The 25861-nt window shown below is 38.0% G+C and overlaps 1 protein-coding gene and 1 pseudogene across 2 annotated transcripts in view; both read left to right on the forward strand.

Moving 5' to 3' along the window:
• PSPC1 (paraspeckle component 1) overlaps positions 1 to 25861 on the forward strand; it is a 103350-nt gene that overhangs the window by 22553 nt on the left and 54936 nt on the right. For both annotated transcript variants that reach the window (XR_002076559.2, XM_019436456.2), the window contains exons 4-6: positions 2298 to 2494; positions 11604 to 11688; positions 25381 to 25486. Coding sequence is in view for 1 of the 2 variants with exons in the window: in XM_019436456.2 (XP_019292001.1) it covers positions 2298 to 2494; positions 11604 to 11688; positions 25381 to 25486 (388 nt within the window). In the remaining variant the exon portion in view is untranslated. The remainder of the gene's footprint in view (positions 1 to 2297; positions 2495 to 11603; positions 11689 to 25380; positions 25487 to 25861) is intronic.
• Positions 17272 to 22294, forward strand: LOC109259109 (G protein pathway suppressor 2-like; annotated as a pseudogene).

The raw sequence follows: 25861 nt of genomic DNA on the forward strand, positions 1-25861 counted from the left end.
TTGATCTGTAGAATCCTGTAGGAGGAGCAGTTTGGGGGGAGGAAGTTCAGGAACTTTGTTTTGGACATGTCAAGTTTGAAATGGTTTTGAACACCCAAGTGGAGATGTCAAGTTAGTAGTTGGATTTGCATCTGGAATTTAGATGAGCTCTCTGGGCTGCAGTTACCACGTGTGATAGAAAACTGTGTCAAAGGATTGAGCCCTGGAATACTCCAATATATAGAGGTTTGGAATATCAGAAGGAATTAGCAAAGACAGGAGTGGGAACAGTCATTGGTGTAGGGGGATCAGCCAGCAGTGTGTCCTTGAAGCAAGGAAAGAACGTATTTTAGGAGAGAAGGATCAGTTATAATTCAGAACCCATTTGATTTCTCATATGTTTTTTTTCCAAAGACTGATTTCCTAGATGCTTGACTTTTTCTGGTTATAGTTTACCATTACAAATTTGAACTAGAGCATACTTTCTGGATTCAGGGTTTAGAGAACTGGAATTGTAAGGGTGTTACAAAAAGTGGAGTTTATATGCATATAGGAAAATTTGCTTATATAATGGTTTAATTAACCCAGCAAACCTTACAAGATCTCATTATATTTCCAGTTTTACTACTAAAGAGTTGTACTTAGAAGGGAATGTTCACAGCATAAGAGCCATGATTCAAATTTAGTTTAACTCCCCAAATCCATATTGTTTCAGTAGTGTTTCCCTGGAGAAAATTAAGATTTTTTAATATTTACAATTATAGTCCAAGTGTGACCTAGGAACTACTGAATAATAAATAATTCTTTCAGAAAAATTAGTGCATGGTTGATTCCCCCAATTTTCCCCTTTCCCAGTCCATGTTTAAAAAAGAAAAAGTATTTTTTAGGTATAGAATACCTAGATCATAGTTAACTTTGTTTTATTTTATGTGCCTCTAAAAATATTTGAAGCTGTTTCTTGTGACTACATCTTTACCTCTGACGACCTCCCCCTTTATCTCCCAAATTTGTCTTACCTACCCATCTTTCCCTCCCCACCCTAAAATGAAAGTTAAAATTTAGGATTGCAGGAAATGTATATTTTTTGTCGTTGAGACATCTATACTTTATTGGTGGGGTACGGATTATGTTCTTACCAATGTTTTAAATTTTATTTATTTATTTTCAAAAGTTTATCTATTTTGAGAGAGTGCACATGAACAGGGAGGGATGGAGAGAGAGAGAATCCCAAGCAGGCTGTGCACTAACAGTGCAGAACCATGAGATTGTGACCTGAGCCAAAATCAAGAGTTGGACACTCCATTGACTATGCAACCCAGGCACCTTACCAATGTTTTTTAATAGAAGCTATTATAGGCAAGAATAATTGAAAAAATTCTTTGAATTTCAGGTACATTCATAGGTCATTCTTTTTTTTTTAAATTATTTTTGTCATTTGCTCATCTTTTATGCATTCATTCAAGAAATAAATACTAAATATATACAGTGTGCCAGATAACGTGCCAGGTATTTGAGGTATAGCATTTAACAGACATTTCACATCCTCTTTGAGTTCATAGTCTAACAAGGAAAAACAAGTATTAAATAACTACAATTGTAATAAGTTTAGGCCTTTATTTTTTGGTGTAGCCAATTAATCTAGCACATAACACTCAATAAACTATTCGCTTTTATTACTATGCCTAAAAGTTACTTAAAAAAAATTTTTTTTTTAACATTTACTTATTTTTGAAAGACAGGCAGAGCATGAGCGGGGAAAGGGGGGAAAAGAGAGAGGTACAGAATCTGAAGCAGGCTCCAGGCTCTGAGCTGTCAGCACAGAGCCTGATGTGGGGCTCGAACTCATGAACTGTGAGACCATGACCTGAGCTGAAGTCAGACGCTCAACTGACTGAGCCACCCAGGCACCCCTAAAAGTTACTTTTAGAGAACAACTTTGATTCTAGACAATTTATTTAGGGCGTGTTTGATTCCTGTGTTGCATGTTGCCTTATATAAAATTGTTGAGGGAAAACCAGAAAGCCTTATTGAAGGTGATAATTAGGGGAGTGCAGCTTGTAGGTAGTATCAGATTGCTTAGTTTTGAATCTTGGTTCTATGCTTACTAGTTGGGCATCCTTGGGCAGTTTCTTAAACTCAGGGTTGTTAAAACATGAATTACCATATTGTCATGAGGTAATTCATGTAGCGTACTTGCCCAGTACAGTGCCATGAACATTGTAACTGCTTGCTAAATGGTAGTTCTTGTTGTTCTTATTTGTTGTTTTTTTTGCCTGTTAAACATAGATTTCTGTATGTTTTCAAATGTAAACTCTTAGGGAAAGAGAACAGCCACCACGTTTTGCTCAACCTGGGACATTTGAATTTGAGTATGCATCTCGATGGAAGGCTCTTGACGAAATGGAAAAGCAGCAGCGTGAGCAGGTTGATAGAAACATCAGAGAAGCCAAAGAGAAACTGGAAGCAGAAATGGAAGCAGCTAGGCATGAACACCAATTAATGCTAATGAGGCAAGGTAAAAATGGGTTTCATATAGATATAGTATGATTTTTTTTTTCTTAAGGCACATACTATTTAAGTTGCTGTTTATGAGTTAGAAGGTAGTTGGAACTCACTGTATCGGAAACAAAAATCTCCTTTTTCTAAGAGAACTTCCTTAAAAAAAAACGGGTGCCTGGGTGGCTCAGTTGGTTAAGCGTCTCACTTCGGCTCAGGTCATGATCTCACGGTCCATGAGTTCGAGCCCCATGTCGGGCTCTGTGCTGACAGCTCGGAGCCTGGAGCCTGTTTCGGATTCTTTGTCTCCCTCTCTCTCTGCCCCTCCCCTGTTCATGCTCTGCCTCTCTCTGTCTCAAAAATAAATAAACGTTAAAAAATTAAAACAAAACCAAACCACAGAACTTACTAAAATAAGTTTTGTCTACATAAGTAGTATTCTTGGATGTTATTAAAGTGGTTAAATTTTGCCAGTAGAAGATAGATGACTCTGCTGGCAAAAAGAGAAGCACAGTGGGTAATTCTTGGTATGTAGATTTGGCAAAAGTCACATACCAAATGTTGTACACCTGACACTAATATAGCACTATATGTTAACTAAGTGGAGTACCAATAAAAATTAAAAAAAAAAAGTTTATTGGGGCGCCTGGGTGGCTTAGTCGGTTAAGTGACCAATTGCGGCTCAGGTCACGATCTCATGATTCATGGGTTCGAGCCCTGCTTTGGGCTCTGTGCTGAATGCTTGCTCAGAGCCTGGATTCTGCTTCAGATTCTGTGTCTCTTTCTCTCTCTGCCCCTCCCCGCTTGTGCTCTGTCTCACTCTGTCTCTCAAAAATAAATGTAAAAGAAAAAAAGTGTATTTATTTTGAGAGAGAAAGGGAGAGCATTCACACATGTGCATGAGCAGTGGAGGGGCAGAAAGAGAGAATCCCACGCAAGCTCCATGCTGTTAGTGCAGAGCCCGATGTAGGGCTCAATCCCATGAACTGTGAGATTGTGACCTGAGCCAAAATCCAGAGTCATTGGATGCTTAACCAACTGAGCCAATGATGCTCCCCTAGAACAAAAACTTGTACTTTTATTTTTAAATTTATTTTGAGAGTGAGAAATCATGAGTGGGGTAGAGGCAGAGACACAGGAAAGAGAATCCCAAGCAGGCTCTGTTCTGTCAGTGCAGAGCCCAACTTGGAGCTCGATCTCACAAACCGTGAGATTATGACCTGAGCCGAGATCAAGAGCTGGGTTGAGCCATCCAGGTGCCCCTAGAGCTGACTGAAATTTTTTTTTTTTTTTAATTTTTTTTTTTTTTAACGTTTATTTATTTTTGAGACAGAGAGAGACAGAGCATGAACAGGGGAGGGTCAGAGAGAGGGAGACACAGAATCTGAAACAGGCTCCAGGCTCTGAGCTGTCAGCACAGAGCCCGATGCGGGGCTTGAACTCACTGACCGCGAGATCATGACCTGAGCCGAAGTCGGCCGCTTAACCGACTGAGCCACCCAGGCGCCCCTAGAGCTGACTGAATTTTTAGGAACAATCATAATGGGTGATAGTTTATTCTCATAGTTACTGGTCGAATACCTAACCATAAGACAGGCTGCTTGAATATATGTAGAAGCCCACTTCTTTCCTCTCCGCTTGCTAGGTTTCTTTTTATGCCTATCTTTACTGTTTATCTTTCCCCTTCTTTAATTCTCCAAATAAATTCTTCTGGTAATTCCTGTCACTCATTTTTTCAACTATCTGTAATAATTTTGTATTTTTTTTTAATGTTTATTTTTGAGAGAGAGAGCGTGTGCGTGCACACGCGAGTGTGGGGGAGAGGCAGAGAGAGAGAGGGAGACAGAGGATCCCTAGGATCCCAGAAGTAGGCTCTGTGCTGACAGCAGAGGGCTTGAACTCACAAACGGTGAAATCAGGATCTGAGCTGAAATTGGACACTGAGACACCAGTGTGCCCCATAGTTTTATATTTGTTAAAAATAAACCTCTGATTGCTTTCTATTTTGCCTTTAATTTGTTTGTTTTTGTTTTTTAAAGTAAGCATTTAGTAAACATTTACCTTCTTTGACTACCTCCAGAGATCAAGGCACTATAGATATCTACCTAGATTTCTGCCTTCTTATTGGACTGTTATTTAATCTTTGTCTCCTCTAAAGTATTTTTTATACTAGAGCTGGTATTTCTTTAAAAGGTGAAAATGTGATCATCATTCATCTTTTTAAATCCTTTTGGTAGAGTTTCGATTACTAAAAGTCCAGTGTTTGTTTTTTCTGTTCAGTAAAAGTTTATTGAACATGTATGAAGTCACTAACTGTGCTGATGCTAATTAAATAAGTTAAAAAACAATCCAGCTCAACAACTATAGAAACTAGTCAGACGTTTCTGGTTTCATTTGGATTCTAAACTTAGCAGTTCTGTAAGTTTACTCTTCAGAAAATTGAACTCATTTATTATCATGTACTATGTTTAAAGATTAAGTCTCTTATGTAGCAGAAAATTTGAAATTGTTTTATGTGATGAGGTTTCAGAATCATTTGCTGCCTAGAGCTGGAAGAGAGGCCTTCAGTTTTATCTAGTCTGGTGGTTTTATGGTTTTAAAATTTGGTTACACATGAGAATCAACTGGGGGATTTTAAAAAATTTAGTTTCTTGGGCTCCATGATTGCTCTAGTACTTCTCTCTAATATGAATTGTTTTCTGCTCAGAGCCTGCTGGGCACTTTGCCACTGTCTACAGTCATGCCATAATCTTAGCACATAACTGATTAAATATGGAAGCATTTATACTACTATAAGCTATTTGTTGCTGCTGATGATAAATGGTATTATAACAGCCATTTCTTCAGCACATACTTATGTCAGTTGAAGAAGACACTGAGGTATTTGAGGATATAGTGTTGACAAAGAGCAATATTTCTTTAGGCCTCATAAAGCTCTTCTGAGCTTTTAGAAGATTTGCCTCATCTCTAAGGACATTGTATGTATGTATGTATGTATGTATGTATGTATTTATTTGTTTATTTTTTAGAGAGAGAGGGAGACAGAACATGAGAGCAGAGGAGGGGCAGAGAGAGGGGGAGGAGACACAGAATCTGAAAGCAGGCTTCAGGCTCAGCTGTCAGCACAGAGCCCAACTCTGGGCTCGAACTCGACTGTGAAATCATGACCTGAGCTGCAGTTGGACGCTTAACCAACTGAGCCACCCTGGCACCTCCAGTTTGAGTTCTGAAGCACAGTAATTTTGCAGTTATTTCCCTGAGCTTTTGTTTTTTCATTGTTTTTTGTATGTTTCTTTATAACCCCTGTTAACAATATTTTTGGTTTATAATATTAGAAAAGCACATTGATTAGTTTATATTACTCCTGGTTTTACTTTTGCTGAAGTACATCTTACATTTATTTCAGCGGATATCTGCCAGTAATTTGTTTCAGTGTTAGTTTGTTTCATTGTTAGTCAAAACTGTTTTTAATTTATAGTTTTCTTTTATTATATAATTTTATATTTCATACAGCATTTGCAAGGGTGTATTGGGGTGGTGGAGAGATTTTAGGTAATCTGTGTTCTGTGGCTGTGTAGAAACAGAAACAGGGCTCTCTGGTTGACCTTTCATGGAAATAGAAAACCCAGTTAGTACAGAAAATGTGTCTTCTCCCCTGTCCCCCTTCTGCTTTCTTGTAGGAATCACAGGTTTTTTCTGTATTTTAAGTTTCTTTTGTATATCCCTTAATGAAAAGAAAACTTGAATATGTCAGTAGATATGTATGTGTATTTATTTATAACCAAAGAGTCTTCTATTTATCTTTCTCTGTACCTTGTTATTTTACTTTCTACAGTAGTACATACTTCCAGATCTTGGTTTTTTGTTTTTAATTTATTAGAAAAATTATTTTTCAGTGTATTTATTTTGAGAGAGAGAAAGCATGCTTGTGCATGAGTGGGGGAGGGGCAGAGAGAGGGAGAGAGAATCCCACGCAGGCTCAGAGCTGTTAGTGCAGAGCCCGATGTGGGGCTTGATCTCCTGAACCATGAGCTCATGACCTGAGTCAAAATACAGAGTTGGATCCTTAACCATCTGAGCCACCCAGGTATCCCCGTCTCAGTTTTTAAATGGCTGCATCATATTCTATTAAGTGGGTATAATTAGTTTAGCTCATCCTCTGTTGATTTGTCTGTAGTTCTCTTTCCAGGTTGTTGGTAAAAGCAGTGCCTCAGTGAATGTTTATGTATATATACCTTAGCAAAGTTTTGTGACTTTTTTTTTTTAATGTTCATTTATTTTTGAGAGAGAGAGTGAGAGAGAGCGAGCTTGTGTGCAAGTGGGGGAGGGGCAGAGAGAGAGGGAGACACAGAATCCAAAGGAGGCTCCAGGCTCTGAGCTGTCAGCACAGAGCCCAACACGGGGCTCAAACTCAAGAGACATGAGATCATGACCTGAGCCAAAGTTGGATGCTTAACCAACTGAGCCACGGAAGCGCCCCAGTTTTGTGAATCTTAATTCTTCTTGGATACACTGATACGTTTTAATAGTTGTACTTTGGTACTTTACTGGTGTTTATTTAATGTTTTCTAGATCCAAATCCCATTATACTTACTACAGGTTTTTTTTTTTCCTTCTCCATTTGTTTATGATCATCAGCATAGGAGCAGTTTCTGAATTTTCTTCATGGTTATTTTTGTGTTATCTTTGTTCCTAGAGTTATAAACTTTGAACAGATGAAATTTAACTCTGCGCGCATTTTGTTATTACTCTCTCCTCTTCCACCACTGGTTTTTTATGATTATATTTTCATTCTTTATATGTGCTATCAAACTGGTAAATCAAGTAGAAGTATATTGCCTTTATAAATATCTTTTGGTTCCTGATAACTGAAGGAAAGAAAACCAAGGGAATAGGCATATTTTATTCCTCTTTCATTCTCTTTTCCTCTCAACTTTTATTTATTTTGCATCTGATTTGTTTGGATTTATTTAACTTAATTTTTTCTTTTTCAGTATAAAGGCTGATTTTGTTTATTTTTCTGGTGTTTTAGAACATTCAAGTTTTACTCTTAGTAGTTTTCAGGTACACAGTAATTATTTAAAACATAGCCACTATGTTACACATTAAATCCTCAGGCTTTATTATTCTTAAGGGCAGAACGTTTTTATCCTTTTACCAGACTCTCCCTGGTTACTCTACTTTCCAGCCCCTTGAAAGCCACTTTTCTAATGTTTGTTTCTAAGAGTTTGATTTTTTTTAATTTATTTATTTTTTTTTTTAGATTCCACATGTAAGTTTTACCATGCTACCATGCAGCATTTGTCTTTATTTGACATACTTTACCGAGCTTAATGCCCTCAAGGTCCATCTGTGTTCTTGGAAATGTAGGGTTTCATTTTCTTGTGGCTGAAATAATATTCCATTGTGTGTGTATGTATATTGTGTGTATGAGGGTGTGTAGATAGATGTATGTTGTGTGTATACACCACATCTTTATCCATTCTTTCATTGATAGATAGGTTGTTTCCGTATATTTGTTTTTGTGCATAATGCTGCAGTGCACATCAAAGTGCACATATCTCTTCAATACTGTGTTTTCATTTCAAGTTAATGTTCTTTAATTTGATAATGTTCATGTGTTTTAATCTTAACTCTATTAAATAGAGGAGTCATGACTTGTCTTTTCATCATTTGATGTTTATCCTCATGATTTAAGAAGGGTTCATAGAAACAACATTCCTTGAGTTCTTGCATGTTCTAAAATACTCTGTGATCCTTAACATTTTAAACTGGTGCTTCGAATTCATGGATCTTTTTCTGTCTTCCTTTCTTAAGTACTTGATAGTATGTTTCATTGTCTTCTAGCACTGAATGTTTCTGTGGGGAAGTCTGAGGTAAGCCTGAGTTTTTTCCCATCTTGTCGTAAGTGACTCCATCTTGATTCTTTCTTCTTAAGTAAAGTTCAGTAGCTTATTTAGGATATGTTCCCCCCCGCCCCCCATTTATTTTTTATTTTTTTTATTTTTTATTTTTTTTTTGCGAGAAAATTTGAACATAGAGTTGAAGGAATTTTAAGGTGTTCGCTACTTAGATTCTGTTACTAACATTTTACTATACCTTATTACTGCTTTCTGTCTGGTCTATCTTGTATTCAGGATGCATCTTGTTGTGCAATACAGTGTTTCAGCTTTTCCTTGGGGCTAAATATGCCCTTACAATCTGTAGATTCAATGCTTGTATTTCTAGAAAATAGACTTGTTAGATCAGAGAGTATACATTCAGTTTTCATGAAGGATATTAAGTTGAGAAACACTTCTACAGTCTAGTAAATCAAATTTTAAATTTGTCTGTATTCTCCTTTAGTTCCTTATATTCCCATGTATTTGATATATTAAAATTATAGGTGTAATTTTATGTTATTTATCATTAAATTAGGCAAGGATTTTCAAATGTTATTTGGTCTAGTAATCAGTAGTGCTCCAGGGGCGCCTGGGTGGCTCAGTCGGTTAAGCCTCCTTCTTCAGTTTAGGTCATGATCTCATGGCTCATGAGTTTGGGCCCTACATCTGGCTCTTTGCTGTCAGTGCAGAGTCCACTTCAGATCCTCTGTCTCCCTCTCCTTCTACCCCGCGCGTGCGCTCTCTCTCTTTCTCTATCTCTCTCTCTCAAAAATGAATAGAAACATTAAAAAAAAAAAAAACGTAGTGTTACATCTGATGTCTTTATGTGTATGGATGCCTTTGGATTCCTATTTTTTTTAATGTTGATTTATTTTAATAGAGAAGCATGAGCAGGGGAGTGACAGAGAGGAAGGGAGAGAGAGAGAATCTCAAGCAGCTCCAAGCTGTCAGCATGGAGCCTGATGTAGGGCTCAATCTCATGATTGTGATATCATGACCTGAGCCAGAATAAAGAGTTGGACATTGGGCATCCATGTGCCCCAGGATATTTTTTTAAGAAAATACCTGTTACTGTGATTTACTGGATCAAAGGAAAAAACACTCTAGCTATTTTTTTTGTAATTTTTTTCCCCAGAAGGATATTACTCTGGCAGTGTTTAATATATAAGCTTTGGTGAAATTTCAGGAACTTTAGTGTTGGGTTCTTTGAGCTAATTATTTTACCAATGTTGCAGATGAGGAAATACTGTCTGAGAGGGTAAAGCAGTTTTCTCAACAGGCATAGCTTAAAAGGAGAAAATCTAGTTGGAAAACAAATGTCTTAGTCCTTTTCGTGGAAGAAAATGCATATTTTTACATTTATTATATGTGCTAATATGTCCATGATTTAAGAGAAGCTAGCCTACAAACTCATGTTAAAATTATTATACGATATACTGAATAGACTTTTTTGGATAATCAGTGATAATAGGACACTGTGCACATTTTGGCTTATTGAGGTAGATATGTATTTTTGGTGTCTACTAGCTTTCTCCAGGTAAAGTAATTATATGATAGTTGTATGGTTCTCAGTGGTTGTACAGTGGAGTCAACTAGGGAGCTTCAAAAAAAATATATATATATTGATATCTACCTCCCAAGAGATTTTGTGGTTAAAAGGTACTTAAGTAGTTCTGATGAGCAGTTAAGGATGACAACTAATGGCCTGAATGTTCAAAATCATTGTAGTAGTGTTTGGTGACTTTTTAAGATAGCCAAGTGTTCTGTCAACTGGCATGCTGACAGAATCACCCGGTCCCTACTACCTGTGTCACTACAGTACATTTATAATCAGTCTGAATGGTTTTTTTTTTTTTAAGTTTTCTTTAAGTAATCAGTGTACCCCACGTGGGGTTCGAACTCATGACCCCGAGATCAAGAGTTGCATGATCTTCTGACTGAGCCAGCCAGGCCCGTCTGTCCAAATCTTTTTTTATTGACATAATTAATACATAATTCGATCTGTTTTCAGTCTGTAAAAATGGGAAGGATAATTATCTTGTTAAGGTTAATGATGCCTACTTTGTCATGGTTATGATATTAGGGTAACTGACTCATAGAATGTTAACTGTGACTGTTAGTATTTTGGTATGTTCTCTTCTTTTTAAGTTTACATATTTATTTTGAGAGAGACACATGCAGGAAGGGCAGGGAGAGAGGGAGAGAGAATCCCGAGCAAGCTCTGCACAGTCAGCACAAAGCCTGATGTGGGGCTTGCACTCATAAACCGTGAGATCATGACCTGAGCTGAAACCGAGTTGGACACATAACTGATGTAGCCACCCAGGCACCCCTGTTATGTTCTTAATAATAGTGATTTGTTAAGGAACATTTAATCAAGATAATTTATGTTCACATTCGAAATTTCAGATAACATGATAAGGGAAAAGGGAAATAAAAGCAACCAGTAATTGTGCTATGCAGAGTATTTTAATATTTTTTGATCCATGTGTGTATGCATACATAATAATTTGGTAAGATATTAACAAAGATTCTTTAGCACTTGGGTAAAACAAATGTACTTTTTCTCATCTTGTACTACTCTGGAACCCCTGTTCTTGATATAGCAAAGATTCATGACAGCAGGAATGCTCATCTTGTTTAAAATTAAAATGATCTTGTTAATATCAGAATTCAGCCTTTATTCCCTTTATAAGAAAGAATTCTCTCATTGCTTGTTTTTATAAGAAATTGACTTTGCATAGGAGGAATCTTAACACTAATTGTATTTTGGGAGGGATATTCTTTTGGTTTTAAGCAGCATCTTCTCTCTTTATTCTGTTTGTGTGTTCTGGTCTTATGTGTCCTCTGTTCATGTCTCCCAAAGCATCTTTTTGTGCTTTATATTCACTGCTGAAAAAAATTTTAATGTGTTTACGAGTGTACGTGAAAATATGTCTGCCATTTATTCCATTTTTAGTATGTTCTAGGCTTTATGTTAAAACAATTACTACCCATTTTAATTTATTAACATAAGGATGAATTTTATTATTTTCATACCTATGAAGAAACAAACAGGTCCAGAAAAGATAGTAATTTGATTATACAGCTTATATAATCTTTCATTATAAGATGGTATAACAGACAAAAGAGAAGCTAGGTGTGTGAATATGAATAAGTTACTAAATATATTGTCAGTAATATGTTTATTGATTTAAAAATACAGAAAGAGAAGGTAGAAATATTAATGTGTGGTTTATTTTATAGATCTAATGAGGCGTCAAGAAGAACTCAGACGATTGGAAGAACTCAGAAACCAAGAGTTGCAAAAACGGAAGCAAATACAACTGAGGTAAAAGAACATCACCATAATACATATGTGAACATACCCAGTTTTTGTTGTGTGTGTTATTGATAAAATTTCCTACTGCCTATTATAAACAAATTGTACAAGTTGGAAAATACAGAAAAGTAACAAAATTTTCCATTTTGACTATAAACTAGCATAGTTCTCTGTTATTCTTATGTTTCCTTTTTTTTCTTAGCTGGTTATGGACACTTTGCATTCACTGTGAATGTACATAAGGGACTTAGGTGCTTCATATAATTTGTAAGAATGTGTTATGATTTCCTGGATCATTTTTTTCTAGAGATGGCTATATATTAACTGCTCTTAGTTTTAGTTTTTCTTGTTTTGGGCTTCTGATAATTTGCTTAAAGATTTATGGAAGTGGGATACATGATTAAAAAGGGGTATGGGCATTTAAAAATCTCACTACACGATAGACAACTGTGATGGTCAACTTAAAATATTTTAGGTTAAATAAGGATGTTTGGGAGACTGGTTGATCTAAGATGTATAAATAAAAATTAACAGCTTTTCTTATACCAGAAATATTTAATTGTGAAATATAATGAGATAAATGTTACTTTTAAGAGTTGTTGAAAATCATAGTAATTAGGAAATGTTATAAACAAAGCTATGATATATTTAAAAAATTTTTTCTTTTTTAATGTTTATTTTTTGAGAGAGAGAGTGCGAGCAGGGGAGGGGCAGAGAGAGAGGGAGACACAGAATTTGAAGCAGGCTCCAGGCTCTGAGTTGTCAGTACAGAGCCTGACATGGGGCTAGAACTCACGAACTGTGAGATCATGACCTGAGCTGAAGTCGGACGCTTAACCTACCGAGCCACCCAGGTGCCCCTCAAAGCTATGATACATTAAGCACACTTGAAGTTTGGTTTTTTAAGTGTTATAAAGGTAGTAAGTGCTTGTGGTAGAAAGTAAGGTGATCATGGGAAATAAAAAATAAAAGACAAGGTGAAAACCTTGAATAAATGTCAAGTATGGTCTGGAGATAGATAGTATTCAGTATATTTTAATGTATTTTTTCTAACTTTGTGCTTGATTAAAACAATGTATATATGTTTCTGTCTTGGAACTACTCTGATTTCACTCTAACCTACTTATTCTGAAATTATGGTATTTTGACAGGTAGCATTCGCATTTTTTTTTTTAATGGTTATTTATTTTGAGAGAGAAGGAGTGAGGGAGTGGCAGAGGGAGGGAGGGGAAGGGAGAGAGAGAGAGAGAAAGAGAGAGAGAGAGAGAGAGAGAGAGAGGGAGAGAATGCTAAGCAGGCTCTGCTCCGTCAGCACAGAGCCCAACGTGGGGCTTGATCCCACAAACCGAGAGATCTTGACCCGAGCTGAAACCAAAAGTCAGACGCTCCACCTCCTGAGCCACCCAGGTGCCCAGCATTCTGTTTTCAAGCCTCCACATCTCCCAACTGGTGAATCAGAAATGGTAGGGGTGGAGACCAGCCAACTGTGCTTAAAAATCTTCCAGGTGATTCTAATGCATCATAAAGCTTGAGAACCACTATTGTATAAAACGGCCTGCATGTTTTCCTTACACAAGGGACCTTTTGCCAACTTCTTCCTTGTTGCTTCTTTTTATGTAAATATGTTAGTCTCTTCTACTTTTACAAGAAAAGGAAACCTTCCCTCCCATACATAAAACTATGACTCCATCTTTCCCTGATATTTATACTTGACAGCTAGACTTTTAGAATTAGTACTCTACCTTTCATCTGCTAAAAAAATAACCAGTGTCGGAGAACCCATAAAAGGGCATAAAAAGAAAAACAAATGGGGGCCTGGCTTAGTTGGTGGAGCATGCAGTTCTCGATCTCAGGGTTATAAGTTCGAGCCCCACATTGGGTGTAGAGATTGCTTAAAAATAAAATCTTAAAACAAAAGAACATCGTTGTATTGCAAGTGAATAACATTATCACTCTGAAAGGGGCTGGGGAAGGAAATAAGGACCCTAAATAACTTTGGAAAACACTGTCTTGACAGTGTAAGCCAATGGCAAGAAAAACAGTACATCAAAATTTTAATCTAGTTAATGTGTTTCTCACAGGGATATGAGCTAGCAGTTCTGAGACGACTTTTTAATTTTTTTAATTGTTTATTTATTTTGAGAGAGAGAGCAGGGGAGGGGCAGAGAGAGGAGAGAGAATCCCAAGCAGGCTCCATGCTATCAGTGCAGAACCTGACATGGGGCTTGAACCCATGAACCGTGAGATCTGACCTGAGCTGAAATCAAGAGTTGGACGCTTAACCGACTGAGCAACCCGGCTCCCCTGATTAGGTCTTTAATGGAAAGAATGTATATGTATTTTTTTTTGAGTAAACAGATGAACAAATATAGATAATCAAATGCAGGTTTTCTCCTTGTTGGAGAAAGAGAAAGGCTACTAAAATGAATCCTGGGGTGTTGAATTGGGATCAGAGGTATTGGTATGAACTCAGTGTATTTAATTTAGACAGAAATATAGATGTGTGTGTGTATGTGTGGGTTCACATACATACATGTATTTCATAATCCTTGTCCACCTAGAAGTGGTTAACACACATCGTGCCCAGATTTTAGTTTCTAAACACCATTCTGTAATAAATGGAACCAAGGCTTTGTGGAGAAGTGGTTGATTACTGGACTGGAAGGTGTGAGATGATCCTGGAATGTTGTGCCAGGGAATAAGAAAGTACAGTTGTACCTCTGAGATACTGCAAGTTTGGTATCAGACCACTGGAGTAAAGTGAATATTGCAATAAAAGGTATCAGATTAATTTTTTGGTTTCTCAGTACATATAAAAGTTAACATTTACACTATACACTGTACAAAGTGTATAAAGTGTGCCAAGAGCGTTATGTCTAAAAAAATGTACACACCTTAATGAAAAAACACTTTATTGATAAAAAAAAGTGGAGGATGCCTGTGGAGCTCAGTCGGTTAAGCGCCTGACTCCTCATTTCGGCTCAGGTCATGATCTCACGTTTCACGGGTTTGAGCCTCACCCTGGGCTTTGTGCTGATGGCACGGAGCCTGCTTGGAATTCTTTCTCTCCCTCGCTCCCTGCCCACCCTCCCCCCCCCCCCCCCCACTTGTGCTTGCTCTCTCTTAAAATAAATAAACTTAAAAAGAATTTTTTTTTTTTTACATTTATTTATTATTGAGAGAGTGAGCATGAGCAGGGGAGGGACAGAGAGAGGGGGAGACACAGAATCTGAAGCAGGCTCCAGGCTCTGAGCTGTCAGCAGAGAGCGTGACACAGGGCTTGAATTCACAAACTGCGAGATCATGACCTGAGCCAAAGTCAGATGCTTAACTGACTCAGCCACCCAGGTGCCCCAAAATAAATAAATAAACTTAAAAAAATGAAAAAAAAAAAGTGCTAACCATCATTGAGCTTTCAGTGAATTGTAATCTTTTTGTTGGTGTAACATCTTTTCTTGCTGTTGATGACTACTAACTGATGAGGGGCTTGCTGAAGGTTGGGGAGGCTGTGGCAGTTTTTTTGACTCTTCACAAATGATTTCTCTGTCGTATGCGATGCTATTTGATAGCATTTTACCCACAGTAGAACTTACTTCAAATTGGAGCCAATCCTTACAAACCCTGCTGATGCTTTATCAGCTTCATTTATGAAATATGCTAAGTTCTTTGTTGTCAATTCAACAATTTTCACAGCATCTTCACTAGTAGTAGATCCCATCTCAAGAAACTAATTTCTTTGCATATCCATAGAAGCAGCTTCTCATTTGTTAAAGTTTGGTCATGGGACTGCAGCAATTCAATCACAACTTCAGGCTTCAATTGTAATTCTAGTTCGTTTGCTCTTTCCACCACATCTGCATTTACTTCCTCCACTGATGTCTTGAGCCCCTCAACTCAAAGTCATCCATGAGGGTTGGGTTGGAGTCAACTTCTTCAAACTCCTGTTAATGTTGATAGACCTCTTCCTTTGAAGCACAGATGTTCTTAGTGGCACCTAGAATGGTGAAATCCTTTCTAGAAGTTTTTCATTTTACTTTGCCCAGATCCATCAGAAGAATCACTGTCTAGGGCAGCTCTGGCTTTGTGAAATGTATTTAAAAAAAAAAAAAAAATTTTTTTTTTTAGCGTTTATTTATTTTTGAGACAGAGAGAGACAGAGCATGAACAGGGGAGGGTGAGAGAGAGGGAGACACAGATTCTGAAACAGGCTCCAGGCTCTGAGCTGTCAACACAGAGCCCGACGCGGGGCTCGAACTCACGGACCGCGAGATCATGACCTGAGCCGAAGTCGGACGCTTAACCGACTGAGCCACGCAGGCGTCCCGTGAAATGTATTTTTAAAAAAATAAGACTTAAAAGTCAGAATTGCTCCTTGGTCTGTGGGCTGTAGAATGGACGTTGTTAGCAGGCATGAAAACATCAAAGTCATTGTATATTGCCACCAGAGCTCTTGGGTGACTAGTTGCATTGTCAGTGAGCAGCAATATTTTGAAAGGACTTTTTTTTTTTTTTTTTTTTCTGAGCAGAAGATCTCAGCAGTGGGCTTAAAATACTCAGTAAACCACATTATAAAAAGATGTGCTATCATCCAGGCTTTGTTGGGCAATGCATAGAACAGTAGGTTGAGCATAATTCTTAAGGGCCCTAGAATTTTCAGAATGGTCAGTGAGCATTGGCTTCACCTTCAGGTCACCAGCTGCCTTAGCCCCTAACAAGACAGACAGCCTTCTATAGCCATGATAGTCCTAGATTGCATCTTCTTTCAGTATAAGCCTATTTTGTCTACATTGAAAATCTGTTGTTTAGTGTAGCCACCTTCATTAATTATCTAAGCTACATCTTCTGGATAACTTGATGGCAGCTTCTACATCTCTGCTAGCTTCATAAATTTTTTTCCTGTAGTTTCTTCACCTTTTTCAACCTGCATAGAATTGAATAGCATTAGGGCGTTGTTCTGGATTAAGTCTATAGGGAACCTTGTGGCTGGTTTGATCTTCTATGTAATGTACTTAAAGTCCTCCATTCCAGCAACAAGGCTATTTTGTTTTCTTATCATTCCTGTGTTCACTGGAGTAACACTTTTTTGTTTGTTTCTTTAAGAGATAGATAGCACGATTTGGGGAGGGGCAGAGAGAGAGGTGGAAAGAGACTACCAAGCTGGCTCCACACTGTCAGTGCACAACCCAGTGTGGAGCTTGAACCCATGAAGCCATGAGTTCATGACCTGAGCCGAAACCAAGAGTCAGACGCTCAGCCAGCTGAGCCACCCAGGTGCCGGTGGAGTAGCACTTTTTGATTTATTTCTTTGAAGAACTTTTCTTTTGTATTCGCAACTTTGCTAACTGTTTGGTGCAAGTAGCCTAGCTTTTGGTCTCTCTTGGCTTTCACCATGCCTTCCTCATGAAGCTTAATCATTTCTAGCTTTTGATTTAAAGTAAGAGACATGCAACTCTTCCTTTCACTTTAATACTTAAATACCATTCTAGGATTAGGCATTGGCCTAATTTCAATATTGTTGTGTCTCAAGGAGTAGGGAGGCCCAAGGAGAAAGAGAGAGAAGAGAGGGGAGAGAGAGGAGGGAATGGCTCGTTGATGGAGCAGTTAGATTATACAGTGTTTATTGATCATGTTTACTGTCCGGATGTGGGTGTGGTTTGTGGTGCCTCACAACAATTACAGTAGTAAGCAACATCAGAAATCATCACACATCATGGGGCGCCTGGGTGGCTCAGTCGGTTAAGCGTCTGACTTCAGCTCAGGTCACGATCTCACCGTCCGTGAGTTCGAGCCCCGCGTCAGGCTCTGGGCTGATGGCTCAGAGCCTGGAGCCTGCTTCCAGTTCTGTGTCTCCCTCTGTCTCTGCCCCTCCCCCGTTCATGCTCTGTCTCTCTCTCTCTCAAAAATAAATAAACGTTAAAAAAAAAAAATTATCACACATCAGCCTTACAAATATAGTAATGAAATATTTTGATAATTACCTACCAAAATATGACACAAAGACACAAAGTGAACAAGTGCTTTTGGAACAGTGGCACCAATAGCCTACAGAGTTGCCACACCCTTAGTTTGTAAAAAAAAGAAAAAAAAATTGTATAAAAAAATACTGTATGTGCAGTAAAGCAAAACCCAATACAATGCAGTAGACCTATATTCATAAAAGATGAGACACGTTGAAAATACATAGGAGCCACAATGAAGGTGCTCCTAAATGGCCAAACTTGGAAAAATTTCAACAACAAAATAAAAAATGGTAGTATTAGATGTTATTTTATTAATTTATTTTTCTTATAGAACTTTTTTTTTTTTAATATTTTATTTATTTTTGAGAAAGTGCAGTAGGGGAGGGGCCAAGAGAGAGGGACAGAGGATCCAAAGTGCACTGAGTAGTGAGCCTGATGCGGGGCTTGAACTGCCAAACTGGGAGATCATGACCTGAGCTGAGGTCAGATGCTCCACCAACTGAGCCACCCAGGAGCCCTGATAATACTACATTTTAAACTGCAGAATAAATTAGATATCCAGAAGCTCATGCTGATAAAAGTAAACAATTGAATGAATAAATAAATGGCAGACAATGGACAGCTTTCCCTTACAATAGAACAACAATCAGTATGGAAGGAATGAGAGAGAGAAAATCAGTGGGCATGCCATGTAGTAATAATTGTTACAAACAAGATTTATTGATGGGTGTTTCAAATTTATGCCCAAACTTGAGAAACGCAGTTTACGTTTCTCTTTTGTATTACGTACTAATGGAAAAATAGTAAATTTAAAGCAGAGAAGCAGCAAACATTAAGGTTCATGTCACCTGTAATGAGACATTGACACCAGGTACTCCTTGATACGATATACTCAGAAGGATACATTGTCATTTTTTTGCGTTTTTTTGTTTTTTGTTTTTGTTTCTTTTTGCCAAACATTTCTAGCATTGGACATTTTCATGAGGGCATATAACATGAGCCCAGCTTGAAGGACATTGTACAAAATAATCAGTTTTTTTTTTTTTTTTTGAAGTGTCAGATTCACCTTGAGGCTGGTGGGGAAGAAGGTGTGCTGAGTGCTCAGGCTAGAGACCCTGGCCTGTGCACATGGTAGACCTCTGGCTGCCAGGCTGGCAGGGCAGGGAGGCAAGTGCTGCGCACCTGACCATGGCAGCACATAGGTGGGCTTTTGCCTCAGCTGGGCATGGTACCCCCTGAGGACCTTCTGCCCCACATGTCCAGTACAAGGTCTGGCAGTCAGTGACAGAGCAAGGCTCCCACGGCCCAGGTGCCCCCAGCAATCCCATTTCTGCATTCCTGGAATGCCCCAAGGATTCTAGTACCATGGCCTGGGCATTGTACTAGCGCATCATGATGGAGCCAGGAGTGTGGTTTGCAGTAGGAAGGAGAGGTGTGTAAGATGATGAAACAGGTTGAAGGAAGAGCAGGAGAGAAGGAAGAAAAAGTAGATGGAACCACAGAACACATCCTGAAGTTGCAGGAGAAGCTTGTGGCCCTACAGGAAGAGGCAGTAGCTTTTCCTACAGCCCAAGAAAAGTTTTACGTGAAGAAAAATGGAGGAGAAAAAGCAGAGGACCTGACCACTCTGACATCACCTGCATACCAGCAGAGTGACTGTTTATACAGGATCTCACCTCTTCAGCACGTAGCGGGGGACGAGCCTTGGAGCACAGAATCACCCTGGCATCCTTTTGGCAGCTGATAAAGTCAAACAGAGATGCAGACTCCCAAGTGCTTACAACCCAGCACTACATGGGTTCAGCAGCTGTTTTTGCAGAGGCAATAATAATGGCCCAGAGCATAGGCAATCCCGAGGCAGTCCGTGAGCGTCCGTGAGACTGCTCATCCCCCATCTCACTATGGACCCAAGATGCTGGCCTGTAGTCCTAGTCAACAGCTCAGCACCTTCAGCATTTACTGAAGTGCAGTACCTGTCTCAGCCACAGTTACAGCCCTGTGCTGTGCCTGGTCATTTTCAGCCCACCCAGATAGCTTCCAGCCTGGTGGTGCCCTGTACTTACAAAAGCAGGTGGAACATGGTAGCTAACAGACTGGCTTCTCTGACTTATTCCTCCCTGTGCCCCATGCATCCAGCTTTTGGATTCCGTACCTCCCAGCTGCTTCCTGCAGGTGTAACCAGCAGGAAAAGCTTCCTGCTGCACCTGCATGTGCAGTCCACAGAAAAATTAGACTTTGCAGTTACCAGCTAACCAGGCCCTTGGGTCTTTTTCAGCAAAGACAGAACCCGTGATTCTACCACAAACCATATTTTATTATCAACCTCATCTCCATCCCCTCCTCACCCTGCCATGGGTGAGGATCCCTTGTCTGTCCCAGGCCCGGGCAGTGAAACCTACATGGCACTGGAAAAGAAAAAAAATGCCAAGTTCATGAAAGACCAAGAAAGACTGAAAGTGAAGTAGACTAAAGAGAATAGTTAAATACAATGTAATGGATTCTAGAAAGAATCCTAGAACAGAAGAAGGGCATTAATAGGGAAACTGGTGAAATCTGAATAAAATCTGTAGTTTAATTGTAATATACTAATGTTAATTTCTACTTTTAATAGTTGTACTATGTTTGCGTTAAGATGTTAATATTAGGGGATGCGGCATGAGGGATAGACATTCTGTACTGTTTCTGCAACTTTTTTGTTAAGTTTTGTTAACTTTTTTGTTCTAATTTGAAATTAGAAATAAGAAAAAAAAAAAGGATCATAAGTATTAGGGATATACTTGGGAGTAAAAGACACAAGTACGAGTTTTGCCTCTTTGGAATTTAGAGAAGCATAGGGAGGCGGATAGTTGGAGTGATCAGATTATTAAAGTGAAGTGCAGAAACTATGGAGTACGTAGTAATTTTTAAAAGGGTACCTATTTGCACATTAGGTGAAATGTTGGTTGCTTGATGTGATGAGTGTTCTGTGTATGTGGTAATTTGTAATTGAATGTTTTTTCATTAATCTTACATATTTTTTAAGTTTATTATTTTAGCAGTATGCACCCATTGTGAGGCTTGAATCCACAACCCTGAGGTCAAGACTTGTATGTTCTTCTGACTGAGCCAGCCAGTCGCCCCTCATTAATTTTATTTATTATGCTGGAGTATATCAGATTCAATTTGAAATTCAGATAGCTGTGTACTGTCAGCAAGAGTAATTCAACATGTGATGATCTTATGGGTAGTCTTGATACTTAGCTGTATTGTAGCAGATACAGGCAGGGATAAATCTGTTAACAATCTTAACCCTATGTCTGCCAACTAGAAAGGCTTTTTTTTATATTTTGACTAGGAAGTTTCTTTTGAAATTATCTGTAAGAATCTTGATTTAAGAAATGTGAACAGGGGTGCCTAGGTAACTCAGTCCAACTCTTGGTTTCGGCTCAGGTTATGGTCCCAGGGTCTAGATGGGGCTCCATGCTGGGTGGGGGCATGCTTGAGGTATCCTCTCTCTCTCCTTCCCTTCCTCCCCGCCCCCCCATCTCTTGTGTGCCCTTAAAATAATTCTTAAAAAACAAACAAACAAACAAAAAAAACAAAAAGAGGGGCGCCTGGGTGGCTCAGTCGTTAAACATCTGACTTCGCCTCAGGTCATGATCTTGCGATCTGTGGGTTCGAACCCCACATTGGGCTCTGTGCTGACAGCTCAGAGCCTGGAGCCTGCTTCGGATTCTGTGTCTCCCTCTGTCTCTGCTCCTCCTTCACTTGCACTCTGTCTCTGTCTTTCAAAAATAAACACTATTAAAAAAAATAAAAATGTGAGCAAGTTGTCTGAAAATTGAGCAGTTTTGCAGCATATATAAAGGAAAGGGGACAATGTGTCTTGGAACTTTCACTAATAATTGTCAAAAATCTTCTGTACTTTCAAGGGAAAGCAAATAAAATTATGGCACTTAAACTGAAGAAATACATCTGACTGAGGTTCCTACCATACAAGACAGCTTTAATTATTAATAAGCCAGATAATTTGGACTCTGCTTTTTTGTTTCACTTTAGTTAGAAGATTGACAGAATGGCATAAGAAAGTATGTTTTGAGAGAAATTAAATAATTTATCCAGGGTATACAATTTTCTGGTTTCCTTTTAGTGCTACAAATAAATTATTAAGTTTCTCACGGGTCACTTAATTCTTCAGAGACCGTGGCAGTGAAGAAGGAAGACTAGGACAAGGTGTTGATGAGCTTATTCAGACTGTGACTTGACCACTTCAGTAGTGCATTTATTCTTTTATTTCTTCATTCCTTCTCTTACCACCCTTCTGCTCACTCATCTATCCATCCACCTGTTTTCCTTTTTTCTGTCATTTCAACACAAAGATCTTACTTAGCCCTGCAATATGTGTGGAGGGCATGTGCTAATAAAAAGGAACAAAGAATAGCAGGACACTTTTATCCATTATTTATATCATCGTTTAGTTTCTAGATCCTTTCTATTTTTCAAAGCCCTACAAAAATATGTGAGGCCTGAGAATAATTAGTGGGTTCAAATTAAATTGTAAAATTGAAGTTTTATCACTTTGCAATTAAGTGTAACATGAAGGATGTTAAAATTTGCCACACCTTTTTTACTTATTAGTTCCATTTGTAAATGTAACCTAGGAAGTTATCCTTCACTTGAAGAGACATTAAATGTACATGTAAAGATACTCATTAAAGCATCTTGTGGAATAGAAAAAATTAAAAGCAAACGTATGTACAATAGGGAATATTTCTGAATATTGTCCGTATGTTCAGATTTTGGAATTACCGGTGTGGTATCAGAACTTATTTCAAAATTAAGTAGAACTTCTCGAATTTATAGACAAAGGAAAAGGAGGGAAAAATAACTGTTTAAAGTGATTATACCTTTTTACCTTATTTTTCCTCCTGGTTTATAAATCTATTCTTACATTATATCAGGAAAAAAACCCTGCTTTAATAATGACAGAAGTACATTACAGATTTTGTTTAAAATACTTTATTTTGTTTTAATTTTAAAATGTTATGGCAGAGGCACCTGGGTGGCTCAGTCGGTCAAGCATCTGACTTCAGCTCAGGTCATGATCTCGCGGTTCGTGGATTTGAGCCCCGCTGACAGCTCGGAGCCTGGAGCCTGCTTCGGATTCTCCCTCTCTCTCTCTGCCCCTCCTCTGCTTGCACTCCGTCTCTCTCTGTCTCTCAGAAAAAAAAATTAAAAAAAAACACCCAAAACTCAATGATACATTACATGTATGAAATAAAAGAGTTAGTGGTCCTGTTCTCTAGAGTATTCCCACTGTGACAGACTTTTTCTACCTTCTTCTGTTCTCACACAAATAATTTTTAGAAGCAGTAATACGGATGCTGTTTTTTTACTTGCTTTTTTTCTGGCAGCTTTACCTTAGACTTTGTTTTGTGTCAGTAAATGCAAATCTGCCTTTGTAACAGTTGTTGTGTGTTCCTTGGCATCAATGGGCCATCCTTGTTTCCCGTTTATAGTTGATTGTGTCTTCAACCTTTTCCTTTTAATTAATGCCACAGTGTATATCTGTACAGTGTGTATCTGTACATACATCCTTGCACATTTGTGCAAATATTTCTTTTTAGTTTACTGGAAATGGACTTGCACATTTATTTTTTTTTTTTTTTAATTTTTTTTTCAACGTTTTTTATTTATTTTTGGGACAGAGAGAGACAGAGCATGAACGGGGGAGGGGCAGAGAGAGAGGGAGACACAGAATCGGAAACAGGCTCCAGGCTCCGAGCCATCAGCCCAGAGCCTGACGCGGGGCTCGAACTCACGGGCCGCGAGATCGTGACCTGGCTGAAGTCGGACGCTTAACCGACTGCGTCACCCAGGCGCCCCTGGACTTGCACATTTAAAATTCTATTACATCTTACAAATTATCCCTGAACAAGGTCTTTGTTGCAATTCTGAAGACCAAAGAACTTTGAAAACCAAAATGTATCATTTTGTGGCAGGATCTGATAAGAGCCTATTTGATGACAAAACCTGACATGTATTTAGGTCTGTGGTCATATCAGACCTTTACTATTTTCACCAAAATGAATGTTCATCTTACTGGGGAAATGCCAGTGTGGTTGATTATTGGGTTCTGTCCCAGATCTTACTAGTTATATAATAACCGTGCATGAACCCTTTTCGAAATCAGGAAAACTGAATTTCAAAACATACGTATTAGAGTTTTTGAATAGGAAATTAAAAAAAAATTTTTTTTTTAATGTTTACTTTTGGGAGACAGAGAGCAAGCAGGGCTGAGGCGGAAAGAGAGGAAGACTCTCCTCCAAAGCAGGCTCCAGGCTCCGAGCTGTCAGCACAGAGCCCAACACAAGGTTCACAAACTATGAAATCACGACCTGAGCTGAAGTCAGACACTTAACTGAGCCACCCAAGCGCCCTATTGAATAGGAAATTTTTACCTGTACCTGCATATATTTTCAGCTATGTGAATATGAAAGTGTTTTCTTTATAGTAAAATTTATGAGTGTGTTAACGTCCAAGAAGTGGATTAACCATTTTACTTGACTACTCAATTTACAATGGAAATGTATATTGGAGACTTAGACAAAAATCTCAAAATAGTCTAGATTTTGCTTAAAATTTCTTAGAAACATTGTCTTGTTACTAACCTGTGGTCTGACACAAATTCTTCAACCAGTGGTTTTTGTGCTGTCTGTGGGATATATCATTTCTTTTAGTTCATGGAGTTGTGTTTAGGGGAGGAAGCATTATACAGCAAACAACAGAGTATCTTGAAATTTGATTGTTACACTTAGTGTAATAAGGTACTTAAATGAGCAATTTAGAAAATGTGACTTAATGAGAGGACATCAGTATTATATAGTCTTCACTATTTAAATTATTTTTTAGTTTTTGGGTGGAGGCATATACACTTGAATTTGCATTGACATAAAAGCCAATATAATGTGAGCCTGTTAACTTCAGTGTTATTTTGTAGGTTTTTTTCTTGTAATCATAAGTAATTGCTGATTTACTAGTAATTGTGCACACATATTATAGTTCAATATTTTTTTCTCTCACATGCTTAAATATACCTCTGGGACTGAGGTTGGCAAACTTTTTCTTGGAAAACAGCTAAGGACTAAATGGTAAATATTTTAGGCTTTGCAGGTCATATGGTTTCTGTCTCAACTACTCAGCACTGCTCTGACCCAGTGGTAGCTGTAGACATTAAGTACATGATTGTCTTTTACAACTTGATGTACAAAAACAGATGGTAACCTCACACCTGTCCTAGAGGTTTTCTTCAGGGGGTTGATAAAATGGAGAGAGAGTTTGTTAAGGATTCCTTAGACACGATAGATTTTTTGACTAGGCAGTTTTGTTCTTTGCAGTGGCTTAGATTGGGATTGGTTCTGAGTGCCTTTATGCCAGTGATAGATCCCACCCTTTCTCTTTATATACAGTAAGAGAGTACATGTTTGAGCTTTTGGACTCCTGATTTCTTGACCATAAGCACATAACTAACTTAGTTACATGTTGTTACTCTGTTTTTTGATTTACCCTAGGTACTTTTATTTCTTTGGGTTAGTTGATTAATTAAGGCTTAGAGCAAACTAGAAGAAGGAAGGTAAATCTAGTAAGTCAATCATTATTCACAGATTTTGCCTAAAGTTACTTATAAATGGTTTTGTTTTACATGAAATACAATTCCTGGTAATGGCTTACATGTTGCAATTTTTATTTAAAAATCTTTCAGACATGAGGAAGAGCACCGTCGCCGTGAGGAAGAAATGATCCGACACAGAGAACAGGAGGAACTCAGGCGACAGCAAGAGGGCTTTAAGCCAAACTATATGGAGAATGTAAGTAAAGTACTAGTTAACTAAAATTATTTTATATTGTTAGGTGCACAGTGTATATTTAATTTCTTTGGATATTGGTTTATATATTTTTTAGTCTTCCTGAATTTCTCGTGTTTATGTTAAACTAATGATTTTGTTAACTTCTTACAGGTAATAACTTAAAAGTAGTTTCTGAACATACTATTAATGTTTTATGAAAAGGATGTTAAAAATTTTCTACTTTATCTTTTTTTAATATATGCTACTAAATTAGAACTCTTGATAAATCTATATTCTCTACTTGATTTCATCATTTACTGGTATTAAAAATTCTTTGTATTAGATGATTTTAGATATTTACAAATGTAGAATAATATATACAAAGGTACACTAGTA

Source organism: Panthera pardus, unplaced genomic scaffold (genome assembly GCF_024362965.1).
Source record: "Panthera pardus isolate Hobbes unplaced genomic scaffold, ASM2436296v1 HiC_scaffold_1, whole genome shotgun sequence".
NCBI lineage: Eukaryota > Metazoa > Chordata > Mammalia > Carnivora > Felidae > Panthera > Panthera pardus.